General features: G+C 44.9%; 2 protein-coding genes across 5 annotated transcripts in view; one reads left to right on the top strand and one right to left on the bottom strand.

The window, feature by feature from the left end:
• Nucleotides 1-3,553, bottom strand: part of tmem178bb (transmembrane protein 178Bb) — a 56,168-nt gene extending 52,615 nt beyond the window's left edge. Inside the window, exons 1-3 of one of the 4 annotated variants that reach the window (XM_079334966.1) lie at nucleotides 3,265-3,553; nucleotides 3,023-3,052; nucleotides 2,427-2,917 (exon numbers count right to left, since the gene is read on the bottom strand). In XM_079334966.1, the coding sequence (XP_079191092.1) occupies nucleotides 2,427-2,808 (382 nt within the window). In that variant the 5' untranslated portion in view covers nucleotides 2,809-2,917; nucleotides 3,023-3,052; nucleotides 3,265-3,553. The other 3 variants (XM_079334967.1, XM_079334964.1, XM_079334965.1) reach the window with 3 other exon arrangements.
• A 2,446-nt stretch (nucleotides 3,554-5,999) lies between these two features.
• On the top strand, nucleotides 6,000-12,220 carry mrps33 (mitochondrial ribosomal protein S33). Its single transcript, XM_079335750.1, has 3 exons — nucleotides 6,000-6,138; nucleotides 6,705-6,924; nucleotides 11,931-12,220. Exons 2-3 carry the CDS (start codon nucleotides 6,710-6,712, stop codon nucleotides 12,034-12,036), a joined length of 321 nt encoding a protein of 106 aa, XP_079191876.1. The 5' UTR covers nucleotides 6,000-6,138; nucleotides 6,705-6,709; the 3' UTR covers nucleotides 12,037-12,220.
• Nucleotides 12,221-15,000: the final 2,780 nt, after the last annotated feature.

The following is a 15,000-nucleotide window of genomic DNA, read 5'->3' as shown; positions in this document are numbered from 1 at the left end:
AGAGGACAGGAGACACAGTCACAGGTACGGAGGCTCAGGAGGGACACTGGAGCAGCTTCATTTCAGGATCAGTCTGTGTTTTATTTTGAAGGAGACAGCTGTTGACTCTGTCTTTAAATACTGATTTAAAATGTTGGCCTACGTTTCCCACAATGCAACTAGAAACAGCAGTTTCTTGGGCCTGCTTCTTGGGTGCAGGAGACCTGAGGGACTCTAAACTCAGATCTCTCTGAGTCAACTTCTGCAGATGTTATTTTCATCTTTGAGTCTTCACCCTGACTCAGGTGACATCATCCAATGGGACGCTTCATGACCACGTGAAGCCGTGTGTGTTGTGTTACTCAGACCCTGAACCTCCTCCACATGAGGACCACCTGAGCAGCCTCACCACACTGACCCACCTTTAGTCCCCGTACGGTCTCATGTAGACCCTGTTAGTGATCCGGGGCCCTCTGGGAGCGAGGTAATCCGACACAGGGACCCCCCTCCCCCCCAGACCAGACTGAGAGCGGCTTCATCATCAGGACGGGAGACGTGTCTTTCTTTACAGAGCGCCAACAGATGGTATGAGATCACACACACACACACACACACACACACACACACACACACCTGGATGTAATCCTCTCTCTCTCTCTTTCTCTCTCAGATCCAGGATCAGATCCAGGACCCTCTCTTTATCAGTGAGGCCATGACAGGTGGATCCTGCTGTATTTCTGATCTGATCGGATGTGATCTGGATTTTGGTATGCTTTCATTTGATTGGTCCTGAGGCGATGAGACGGTTCATGCTGTCTCTGGTCTGGATTTGGATTCAGACCCTGTGGAAGGATTATCAGGATCTAAGACTCTGAATGTTTGTGTTTTAGGAGATTTGTTGTCAGTAAGGAAACACTCGTCATCCTCCCTCTGACACTGTGTGTGTATAACACACACTCTGATGTGTGTGTGTGTGTGTGTGTGCGCCCTCCTGCTTCACGTACACGAGGATGAATGTGCGAGCTTCATCGGTGTCCATGTCAGACGAGGAAGGAGGAAGTTAAAGATGAAGAGGAATGTCAGAGTGAAGACGCTACGCTCTCTCAGTGATTCATCTCTTGCATACGACTACAAACATCATCTTTATTTATATCATGAGACAGGAAGTGACTCATCAGATGCTAATGTGTCACAGGAGAAGCCAGAATAACGTGGAGCGCTCCTAAAGCAGCAGATTTAATCCAGCGTGGATTAAAGTGAATGAAACAGCGTGTAGAGATAAGGCTTTGTGGTGTTTCCTCTGACCTCTCCAAATCCTGAAAAAAAGAGAATGATGTTGTTTGTACGACACGCAGGATCAGCACAGGGCTTAACGTCCCGTCTCACAGGAAGCTGCTGGACACGTGAAGCTGTGAGTTAAAGGTAGCAGCACGCCAAAGATAGCTTCACGCTAAAGGTAGCAGCATACTAAATGTAGCAAGACGCTACATGTAGCAGCACGCTAAAGATAGCAGCACGCTAAAGATAGCAGCACGCTAAAGGTAACAGCACGCTAAAGCTAGCAGCACGCTAAAGCTAGCAGCACGCTAAATGTAGCAGCACGCTAAATGTAGCAGCACACTAAAGGTAGCAGTATGCTAAAGGTAGCAGTATGCTAAATGTAGCAGCACGCAACATGTAGCAGCACGCTAAAGGTAGCAGCACACACACACAAACACCTGTCCGCATCAGCTTGTTTGAAGACTTCAATGTGAGGGGCGGAGCTTCAGAGACATGCTCAGGATGAAAACTTTGACCCTCCTCATGTGTCCTGTGATGTCCTGTACAAAGACAGGAACCATGACAGGGTCTGTCCCTCACCGTCTACAGTCCCCAGGATCTCTACCAGAACAAGAAACTCTACAAATGATGACCAATCACAGAGCCGTGATCAGAGACCGTTCCTCTAAGACCGGATCAGGAGGAACCCTCCTCTTAGACCGTTCCTCTAAGACCGGATCAGGAGGAACCCTCCTCTTAGACCGTTCCTCTAACCCCGGATCAGGAGGAACCCTCCTCTTAGACCGTTCCTCTAACCCCGGATCAGGAGGAACCCTCCTCTTAGACCGTTCCTCTAACCCCGGATCAGGAGGAACCCTCCTCTTAGACCGTTCCTCTAAGACCGGATCAGGAGGAACCCTCCTCTTAGACCGTTCCTCTAACCCCGGATCAGGAGGAACCCTCCTCTTAGACCGTTCCTCTAACCCCGGATCAGGAGGAACCCTGAAGAGACCCTGTCATTCACACAGTGACACCACGAGGTGTGCAGAGTCCAAGATCCAGAACTCTGATCCTCCTGAGAGCACACAGGCCTCACACACACACACACACACACACACACGCACACGCACACACACACACACACACACACACACACACACACACACACACACACACTTCATTCTTACCTTTCCGGATCAGGTCCTCTATCTCCTGGTCGAAGCCCAGCCGGTGGCACTTCCTCCACAGCCCCATGTTGGTGGAGTTGTACTGCCGGCTGCACTCATCCGCGGCGCTCATGGCGAACAGCTGCCGCCGGTTCCGGGCCAGCAGCAGCTTCTCCTCCAAGCGGGGCGGGCTGCTCCGGCTGGCCCGCAGCGGCAGGCTGTTGTTGGGGATGTAGATGAATCCCGGGTCCTTGCGGCGGCTGGAGAAGCTCCGGCAGCGGTCCCGGTATCTCCTGGCGTCGGTCTCGTACCAGTGGTCGGAGCACATCGCCACGGCCAGCATGCCCAGGGCGCACAGAGACAGAGAGAGCCCGGCGTACAGCAGCAACTTCCCGGCAGCCATACTCGCTTCTGTCACAGCCGCATCAGCACCTCGAAGGACGGACAGCTCCTCTGCGGCGTCCCGCCAGCTCAGCTCACATCACCGGGACCATAACCGTTACAAAGCTTTTCTGTGGCGAAGATCAGCGGGGAAAGAAAACCATAAATCCCGTAATGACAGCGAGTTCTCCTCGTGCACGGCGCTGCAGCAGCTCGGCGGAGGACGTCTATCTCACCTCAGACTCGAACCTCCAGCATCCATCGGCCTGACAGGACACAGCGACAAGCAAACACATCATCAGTCACATCTTTATTCAGACACGTTAATCTGACACAGACCACCCCCTCCCTGCACCCCCACCCACCGAAACAAACGGTGCATTGAACGGAGCAGCTGCAGACAGAGACGGAGGACCGAGCAGCTGCGTTCAGACTCAAAGTCACCTCACACAGTCTGTGTGTTCAGCCCTGCATGTACCTGATGAGTCCGGATCACCGCAGTCCGTCAGCAGGGGGGACAGTGGAGCTCAGTCAGCATCCTCAGCACGTCTGAAGGATGACGGCAGCTGCTTCAGAGGAGGCCAGAGCACGAGCCAATCAGCAGCAGGCTGTCTGCACGAGCGCAGCGTTAGCTCCCAGGCTACATCCTGTCTGACAGCACACTTTAAAACACTGATAGAGAAACCACTGAGCTTACACACTTCATATCTAATCATTAGAAGGTTCGAGACAGACTTTCAAAATAAAGTCACAGCATCCATTAAAAACAACATGTGTTCATATAATGTTCAGAGCTCCTCACATGGAAAAGATGGTCCAATCAGTGAGCTGATACAGAACTGGTTCACATAGAAGTGATTGTTAGGACTTTGACTTTTATTTTGTGCAGTGTAAATAAATCACTCTTTTGAAGGATGCTGTGCTCTTCTTCCTCTCAGGATGTGACAGTCCTCTCTCTTACAGCTGGATACTCCTCTGCTGCTTCATGGTGAGAGAGCGTGTTCTGTTGAGCGGGATCAGAGACAGACGTCCCACTGCGTTGGACACAAGAGTATGAGCATGTCTGACCTCAGCTTGATGGACGCTTTGTGTGTCATTAAAGCTGTCCTCTACCTGCTGAAGCTCGCTCACTAACACTTCACAGCTTTCTCCAAGACTGAGCTGATGAAGCTGCAGGCCAAAGACGGCCCTGACTTAAAGAGTGAGAGAGTTGTGAAGACGGGTCTCAGGGAGACACAAAGCAGAGACGAGAAGGTTGTGATGGTCAGATGTGACCTTAAAAAAGTTCTTAGAACGAGGCATCAGAGTCCTCGACACGTCTCTAAAGAGAATCAGTGTGTTTGTCTGAGTGCTGCGTGAAGATGAACAGGAAACAGGATGCAGCAGGTTAATTAGAGCACGGAGATGGTAGATGTGGCGTGCAGACAGTCTGTAGATGTGGCGTGCAGACAGTCTGTAGATGTGGCGTGCAGACAGTCTGTAGAGGTGGCGTGCAGACAGTCTGTAGATGTGGCGTGCAGACAGTCTGTAGAGACGGTAGAGGTGGCGTGCAGACAGTCTGTAGAGACGGTAGAGGTGGCGTGTAGACAGTCTGTAGAGGTGGCGTGCAGACAGTCTGTAGAGACGGTAGAGGTGGCGTGCAGACAGTCTGTAGAGACGGTAGAGGTGGCGTGTAGACAGTCTGTAGAGGTGGCGTGCAGACAGTCTGTAGAGGTGGCGTGCAGACAGTCTGTAGAGACGGTAGAGGTGGCGTGCAGACAGTCTGTAGAGACGGTAGAGGTGGCGTGCAGACAGTCTGTAGAGGTGGCGTGCAGACAGTCTGTAGAGACGGTAGAGGTGGCGTGCAGACAGTCTGTAGAGGTGGCGTGCAGACAGTCTGTAGAGGTGGCGTGCAGACAGTCTGTAGAGGTGGCGTGCAGACAGTCTGTAGAGGTGGCGTGCAGACAGTCTGTAGAGGTGGCGTGTAGACAGTCTGTAGAGGTGGCGTGCAGACAGTCTGTAGAGGTGGCGTGCAGACAGTCTGTAGAGACGGTAGAGGTGGCGTGCAGACAGTCTGTAGAGGTGGCGTGCAGACAGTCTGTAGAGACGGTAGAGGTGGCGTGCAGACAGTCTGTAGAGACGGTAGAGGTGGCGTGCAGACAGTCTGTAGAGACGGTAGAGGTGGCGTGCAGACAGTCTAAGCCCCTCCCTCTGGCTCCAGGTTATATCCTGCTGCCTTCTCTCAGTCAGCTCACTCTGACTTCCTGCAGCAGAAACATTCAGCCGGTGAAGTTCAGACTGTAATCAGCAGGTCTGCAGGTGTCAAAGAGTTTTATATTTTTTGTTTGGACCTGGTAGCTGAAAGTTGAAGATAAATGAAGTGACCTCAGTGTGACCTTTAATGACCTGAAACTGTCCTTCAGTAACACGTTGTCTCTTCTTATTTAGATAAGTTATAACAAACATCAGAAAGATGTTATTTCTCTGTTTCTGCACATCTGGCGCCCTCTGCTGTTTGTTAAGTGGAATTATTACAATCAGTTCTTCAGAATAACAACGCCGACTTTAAAAAGAGACATGATGATTAATTAAATCCTAAATCTCAGAGTTCAGACTTTAATCGTGACAGTTTCTTGATTTGCCGGTTTAAAAGAGTAATAATAATCACTTGAACAATATTTCTGGGTGAAGAGAGGAGATGAATATGAAGCTCTCGACTTAAACTGAAGGATGTGTTTTTTAACCCATTCATGTAAATGCGTTGAGTTTTCTCACCTTTCATACCTGGAGGTTATTTGTTGACAATAACACGTTTGATAAATCAATAAAGATGTTATATGTCACATAAAAGCTAAATAATGTCTGGATACTGACGTGAAACGAGCACAGGAGCAGACATGTTGCTGTTGTTGTTCTTCTTCTTATTATTATTATTATTTTACTTTTATTATTATTATTATTTTTACGGTTTATGGAGAAGACCTGACCACGGTCTGTTAGCGGAACTGTATGTGAGAACTGTTACACGTGGGACTCTTTAGAGCGACGGACACACACTGGTGCAGCAATAAAAGGTAACAAAACAAAATAAAAACTGAAACCATCATGGTGAATTCAACATTAATGACACTTAATACATAAATGTTTGCGTAGTAGTATTTTCTAAAATCATATTGTGATTCAAATTTTTTTTTTTTTTTTGTGTCTATAAACCGGAAGTGAATTAAACTGGCCAATACGGTGCCTGGGATTGTGGTCATGCGCAGTAGAGTGTGATGGCTGCGTGAGTGGTGAAGGTTAACGTGAATCTTAAATCTCTTTAATTAAAAGATTTTACTGCAGTTTAACTAACGGACCGGAAATACAAACACAGGTGAGAAGAAACCATTTGATTAGTGTCACTGTTAACAGCAGCCTCTACCATCAGTGTGTGAATGTGTATGAATGGATGAGTTAAAACTGATGGACTCTTTACTCTGCAGCAGCCTCTACCATCAGTGTGTGAATGTGTATGAATGGATGAGTTCATACTGATGGACTCTTTACTCTGCAGCAGCCTCTACCATCAGTGTGTGAATGTGTGTGAATGGATGAGTCAATACTGATGGACTCTTTCATGTTGAGCCGGTCTCCTGAGCACCTTGTCTTGGGGGGTCTGTCGGACCTGGGACACAGTGAAGGTGTCAGCAGTGGATCTGGTCTTCAGCCTCTGGATAAGGTTTTGGTCTGAGGGTGAATCTCAGGCATGTTGTCGGTATAGAAGTGATCACAGATACGTAGAGTTCATGAGACTCTGTTCTTCTCTGACCTTCAGTGTTATCACAGTGAATCTGTCTCCCCCCCTCTTTTTGAGGCTCTTGCTGTCCCCCTCCACCATGTTTGTCTCAGACACATGGAGACATGCTTTATGTCTTTGTGAAAGTCTCGTCTCTGTTTCAGGCGCCATGGCCGGGCTGTCGAACTACGCCCTGCGGATGGCCAGACTGAGCGCTCAGATCTTCGGGGAGGTCGTTCGTCCCACAGACTCTAAATCCATGAAGGTGGTGCGGTTGTTCAGCGAGCCCCCCGTGGCCCAGAGGAAGGAGGTGCACGACTGGTACCCCCAGCACAAGATCTACTACGCCATGACCCAGAAGCTGCGCTTCATGGGCCTGTTCAGGTACGCACAAACGAAAGGCGGGTCGTGGTCCTCCCGAGCCCGACGTTATTTATGAGCCTGATGTGAACGGTGATCAAAGTTTACTAACAGCACAGGAAACTAGTGTCGGTGCTTTACGATCACGTGCATCACTTCGACCTGGACACGTCCTCGTGCTCGCCTTCTGGCCCCGACCACTCAAACGTGCAGACCGTCGTCCCTCACAGGTGTCTCATCAGATTACACCCAGGACACCTGGGGAAGGACTGAGGCTCAATCTCATGTCCCTTATTTGCACCGAGTGTCCTCCGAGTTGTCTCCTCCACTTGCGTCTAAGCCCCGCCCACCAGAGATGCACGGAGGAAACGAAGCCGAGGAGAGAGGACCGAGGAAATCAGCTTTAAGACACATGAGACGTCGTTTCCTCGACAGCGTCACATGACGCGACATCAGCTGATCACGTTCAGCTGTCAATCAGCCGAACAGCTGTTTATGTCCACACACACACACACACACTGTATTATTTCTAATCAAACACACACACACTGTATTATTTCTAATCAAACACACACACACTGTATTATTTCTAATCAAACACACACAGTATTATTTCTAATCAAACACACACTGTATTATTTCTAATCAAACACACACACACTGTATTATTTCTAATCAAACACACACAGTATTATTTCTAATCAAACACACACTGTATTATTTCTAATCAAACACACACACACTGTATTATTTCTAATCAAACACACACACACTGTATTATTTCTAATCAAACACACACTGTATTATTTCTAATCAAACACACACTGTATTATTTCTAATCAAACACACACACACTGTATTATTACTAATCAAACACACACTGTATTATTACTAATCAAACACACACACTGTATTATTACTAATCAAACACACACTGTATTATTACTAATCAAACACACACACTGTATTATTTCTAATCAAACACACACTGTATTATTACTAATCAAACACACACACTGTATTATTACTAATCAAACACACACACTGTATTATTACTAATCAAACACACACACTGTATTATTACTAATCAAACACACACACTGTATTATTACTAATCAAACACACACACTGTATTATTACTAATCAAACACACACACACTGTATTATTTCTAATCAAACACACACACTGTATTATTACTAATCAAACACACACACACTGTATTATTTCTAATCAAACACACACACTGTATTATTACTAATCAAACACACACACACTGTATTATTTCTAATCAAACACACACACACTGTATTATTTCTAATCAAACACACACACTGTATTATTACTAATCAAACACAAACACACACTGTATTATTACTAATCAAACACACACACACTGTATTATTTCTAATCAAACACACACACTGTATTATTTCTAATCAAACACACACACTGTATTATTTCTAATCAAACACACACACTGTATTATTTCTAATCAAACACACACACTGTATTATTTCTAATCAAACACACACACTGTATTATTTCTAATCACACACACACACTGTATTATTACTAATCAAACACACACACACTGTATTATTTCTAATCAAACACACACACTGTATTATTTCTAATCAAACACACACACGCACTGTATTATTTCTAATCAAACACACACTGTATTATTTCTAATCAAACACACACACACTGTATTATTTCTAATCAAACACACACTGTATTATTTCTAATCAAACACACACTGTATTATTTCTAATCAAACACACACACACTGTATTATTACTAATCAAACACACACACTGTATTATTACTAATCAAACACACACTGTATTATTACTAATCAAACACACACTGTATTATTACTAATCAAACACACACACTGTATTATTACTAATCAAACACACACACTGTATTATTACTAATCAAACACACACACTGTATTATTACTAATCAAACACACACGCACTGTATTATTTCTAATCAAACACACACTGTATTATTTCTAATCAAACACACACACACTGTATTATTTCTAATCAAACACACACTGTATTATTTCTAATCAAACACACACTGTATTATTTCTAATCAAACACACACACACTGTATTATTACTAATCAAACACACACACTGTATTATTACTAATCAAACACACACTGTATTATTACTAATCAAACACACACTGTATTATTACTAATCAAACACACACACTGTATTATTTCTAATCAAACACACACTGTATTATTACTAATCAAACACACACACTGTATTATTACTAATCAAACACACACTGTATTATTACTAATCAAACACACACACACTGTATTATTTCTAATCAAACACACACACTGTATTATTACTAATCAAACACACACACACTGTATTATTTCTAATCAAACACACACACTGTATTATTACTAATCAAACACACACACACTGTATTATTTCTAATCAAACACACACACTGTATTATTACTAATCAAACACACACACACACTGTATTATTTCTAATCAAACACACACACACTGTATTATTTCTAATCAAACACACACACTGTATTATTACTAATCAAACACAAACACACACTGTATTATTACTAATCAAACACACACACACTGTATTATTTCTAATCACACACACACTGTATTATTTCTAATCAAACACACACACTGTATTATTACTAATCAAACACACACACTGTATTATTACTAATCAAACACACACACTGTATTATTACTAATCAAACACACACACACTGTATTATTTCTAATCAAACACACACACACACTGTATTATTACTAATCAAACACACACACACTGTATTATTTCTAATCACACACACACTGTATTATTTCTAGTCAATCACACACACTGTATTATTACTAATCAAACACACACACTGTATTATTTTCTAATCAAACACACACACTGTATTATTTCTAATCAAACACACACACTGTATTATTTCTAATCAAACACACACACTGTATTATTTCTAATCAAACACACACACTGTATTATTTCTAATCAAACACACACACTGTATTATTTCTAATCAAACACACACACTGTATTATTACTAATCAAACACACACACACACTGTATTATTACTAATCAAACACACACACACACTGTATTATTACTAATCAAACACACACACACACTGTATTATTACTAATCAAACACACACACACACTGTATTATTACTAATCAAACACACACACACTGTATTATTTCTAATCAAACACACACACTGTATTATTTCTAATCAAACACACACACTGTATTATTACTAATCAAACACACACACTGTATTATTACTAATCAAACACACACACTGTATTATTTCTAATCAATCACAGTTACAGTGCTTCTTGATAACAAACACCTGAAGAACAACCTGCAGTCTGTTTCAAACCAAAAGGACAGTTTCTACTGACTCAAAGATTTCATTTTGAATTGTCTATAATTATTGATTATTATTAATCAGTTTGGACTGAACCTAGCCTGTATTTAGACAACCAACTCTGTATTTTATAAACACAGATATTTATGTGTCAGGATACTGAAAATGATTGATTAGAATCTAAATGATGAAACTTTGTGAAGATCAATAAGTGAGAATATAAAACGGACTCCTCTTCATCAAACTGTCATCATCATCATCATCAGACATTCAAACAGTGTGAGGGATCAGACCTTCATCATCATCATCATCATCAGACATTCAAACAGTGTGAGGGATCAGACCTTCATCATCATCATCAGACATTCAAACAGTGTGAGGGATCAGACCTTCATCATCATCATCATCATCAGACATTCAAACAGTGTGAGGGATCAGACCTTCATCATCATCATCATCATCATCATCAGACATTCAAACAGTGTGAGGGATCAGACCTTCATCATCATCATCATCATTCAAACAGTGTGAGGGATCAGACCTTCATCATCATCATCATCATCATCAGACATTCAAACAGTGTGAGGGATCAGACCTTCATCATCATCATCATCATCATTCAAACAGTGTGAGAGATCAGACCTTCATCATCATCATCATCATCATCATCATTCAAACAGTGTGAGGGATCAGACCTTCATCATCATCATCATCATCATCAGACATTCAAACAGTGTGAGGGATCAGACCTTCATCATCATCATCATCATCATCATTCAAACAGTGTGAGGGATCAGACCTTCATCATCATCATCATCATCATCATTCAAACAGTGTGAGGGATCAGACCTTCATCATCATCATCAGACATTCAAACAGTGTGAGGGATCAGACCTTCATCATCATCATCATCATCAGACATTCAAACAGTGTGAGGGATCAGACCTTCATCATCATCATCATCAGACATTCAAACAGTGTGAGGGATCAGACCTTCATCATCATCATCATCAGACATTCAGACAGTGTGAGGGATGATGAAGATGAAGGATGTATTGATAGAAGTTGTAGAGCTTCATATTTGGTTGTTAATCTTCATGTCAGACTCTTTTTAATGGCAGCTCATCACAGAGCGACTCTTTACAAACTCACTGATGTTCATCATCTGTTTAAATGTCCCACGCTCCGTTTAGCCTCTTTTTAATCTCCCTCTTTTCTCCCCTATTAAACTCTGTTTCACTGAAGTCTGATCCTGCGCAGCGTCCAATCACTGAGTGATATACGAGAAGGGGGCGTGTCTGTCAGTGAAAAGACTTCAGTGAAGTCAGCTCTCGTGTCTCCTCGGTCATCGCTCCTCGGATCAGCCTCCTCTCTCCTCCATCCTCTCTCCTCCGTTCGCTATAAGAGCTTTGATCCTCAACATGGCGGCTTTGGAACTACTTCCTGTTCGGCCGAGGACCGAGGAGACTGCAAATAAGGGACTTGGGGTGCACCCTGAGAGTGAACGCTGGCCTCACCGCCATCACACACTTCGGAGTTTACATGTTGTAAAGAGAACCTGTCAACATCAGAGATTTAATGTTTGTTTGTTTCTCCTCTCAGGGACGAACACGAGGACTTTAAGGAGGAGATGATTCGTCTGAGGAAACTGAGAGGAAAAGGGAAACCGAAGAAAGGCGAGGGGAAGAGAGCGGGGAAGAAGAGATGAAACTCATGTTTCTCTTTTGTTGTTTATGGGGGTGGACATCTTTGGACTTGTGTGTGTGTGTGTGTGTGTGGGGGGGGGGGGGGGGGATGTTCACTCCCTTCATGATTAAAAGCTGCTGAAGTGTCAGATGATGAAACACACCGGGACGTTTATCGGCTGCTGAGATCATCGACCGAGGGAAAAACAAACCGTCATGATGATCCGGATTCTTCTGCAGCTTCGTGTTCCTCGTGTTGGTTTGGAAGAAAATCGCTTCCTGTTGTCACCTTAACAGGAAAAGGATGTAAAGAGAGACAGACATGTTGTGTTTTTCAAAATAAAACCCACTTGATAAATGTTACCAATCTCTTCCTGTGCCCTTCAGAGAGTCAGTGAAGGTGACACATGTTTGTCATGTTTCCATGATTTATTTGAAGGTTCACGTTTACAAAATCCGACTCGGGTCACCTCTTAAACATGAGGACTTCGTTTGTATCGCTCTGTTAAACATGCTCAAAGTGTAGAAGGAAAGAACCCAAAGAACCTGACCGTCATCAGAACCAGAGTGAGCCTGTACCAGCCGGTACACCACACACACACACACACACACACACACACACACACACACACAGTGTGAAGAAACACTGAGCACAGAGGTCTCAAACATGTCACTAGGAGTGGCCTGAAGCGCTTCAATAAGATGAGCTGAATGGAGCCAGGTGAACCTCGTCTGCTGCTGCCCCTGCCACTCACATACCTGCCAGAAACAAAACCAAACAGTATCATGCCAGCGCTCTCAAAAAGATGAAAGCAGGAAATCCTTTAAAGCAATAAAACTGTATGAATGGATGAGTTAATACTGCAGCAGCCTCTACCATCAGTGTGTGAATGTGTATGAATGGATGAGTTCATACTGATGGACTCTGCAGCAGCCTCTACCATCAGTGTGTGAATGTGTCTGAATGGATGAGTTCATACTGATGGACTCTTTACTCTGCAGCAGCCTCTACCATCAGTGTGTGAATGTGTCTGTGTGATCTGCTGTATAACAGGGCAGGACAGGTTCTGCTCTTCTCTCTGTACTCTGCTGCAGCTCCAGTCACCGGTCTGTCAAGCTCCTGAGTTCTCAGACGACTCCACCCTCACTGGACTCATCTCCGGGGGGGAGGAGTCTGCCTACAGGTGGGAGGCTGACCACCCAGAGACCTGGTGCAGCGACAACAACCTCGAGCTCAACGCTCTGAAGTCAGGGGAGATGGTCGTGGACTTTAGGAAGCCTCCTCCAGCCCATCAGTGACTCCACGGGGTCTACTGTCTGTTCCTGGAGACCACCATCACCCAGGACCTCAAGAGGAAGCTGAACATCACCTCCCTCATCAAGAAAGGACAGCAGAGGATGGACTTCCTGCTGAAGAAGTTTAACCTGCCAAAGACCACGATGGAGCACTTCTACAGCGCCATCATGGAGTCCATCCTCTCCTCCTCCATCACGCTACGCTGCAGCCACAGCAACAGACACAGGCTGCAGCGTATCATCCGCTCTGTAATCTACCATCTATACACCTCCAAGACCCTGAAACCTGTACACCTCCAGGACCCTGAGACCTGTACACCTCCAGGACCCTGAAACCTGTACACCTCCAGGACCCTGAAACCTGTACACCTCCAGGACCCTGAAACCTGTACACCTCCAGGACCCTGAAACCTGTACACCTCCAGGACCCTGAGACCTGTACACCTCCAGGACCCTGAGACCTGTACACCTCCAGGACCCTGAAACCTGTACACCTCCATGACCCTGAGACCTGTACACCTCCAGGACCCTGAGACCTGTACACCTCCAGGACCCTGAGACCTGTACACCTCCAGGACCCTGAAACCTGTACACCTCCATGACCCTGAGACCTGTACACCTCCAGGACCCTGAGACCTGTACACCTCCAGGACCCTGAAACCTGTACACCTCCAGGACCCTGAGACCTGTACACCTCCAGGACCCTGAGACCTGAACACCTCCAGGACCCTGAGGCCCCACCTGCACACCTCCAGGACCCTGAGACCTGAACACCTCCAGGACCCTGAGGCCCCACCTGCACACCTCCAGGACCCTGAGACCTGCACACCTCCAGGACCCTGAGGCCACCACTTCTCACCACTTCTCACCTGTGCGCCGACGCGAGTGGCCGCACATTCAGTAGCTCCGCCCCTGTCGTACTCGTCTCTTGAATTTCCCTCGGGATCAATAAAGTATCTATCTATCTATCTATCTATCTATCTATCTATCTATCTATCTATCTATCTATCTATCTATCTATCTATCTATCTATCTATCTATCTATCTATCTATCTATCTATCTATCTATCTCTCTGTCTGTCTGTCTGTCTGTCTGTCTGTCTGTCTGTCTGTCTGTCTGTCTGTCTGTCTGTCTGTCTGTCTGTCCGTCCGTCCGTCCGTCCACCTCCAGGACCCAGAGACCACCACCTGTACACCTCCAGGACCCAGAGACCACCACCTGTACACCTCCAGGACCCAGAGACCACCACCTGTACACCTCCAGGACCATGAGACCAAGACCTGTACAACTCCAAGACCCTGAGACCAAGACCCCCCCCCCCCCCCATTCTCTACATTTGCCATTTTGAAATTGTATTTTATATATTTGTAATTGCTCCTTATATTTTGTCCTATTTAAGTTCTTTTGTTTTGTTCCCTTTAACTGTTTTTGCACCAATACACCTGTATGTGTAAATGTACTTGGTAATAAAAGCTGACTTTGAAATAAAACTAATAATTAATCACTTCTAAAATAAGCCAAATAATAAAACATGTTCACTTTATAAAGTCATCTATTCTATCAGTTATCATTTTTCTGTTATAAATAGAAACCCTCCAGTTTATTCCCTGTGTGCTCGCTGCTCTCTGTCGCCCCCTGCCGGCCTGTGCTCGCTGCTCTCTGTCGCCCCCTGCCGGCCTGTGCTCGCTGC

The sequence above is a fragment of the Symphodus melops genome (assembly GCF_947650265.1).
Source record: "Symphodus melops genome assembly, chromosome: 22".
Lineage (NCBI taxonomy): Eukaryota > Metazoa > Chordata > Actinopteri > Labriformes > Labridae > Symphodus > Symphodus melops.
The sequence above is the reverse complement of the archived record's forward strand: the minus strand, read 5'-3'. Positions and strand labels throughout refer to the sequence as shown.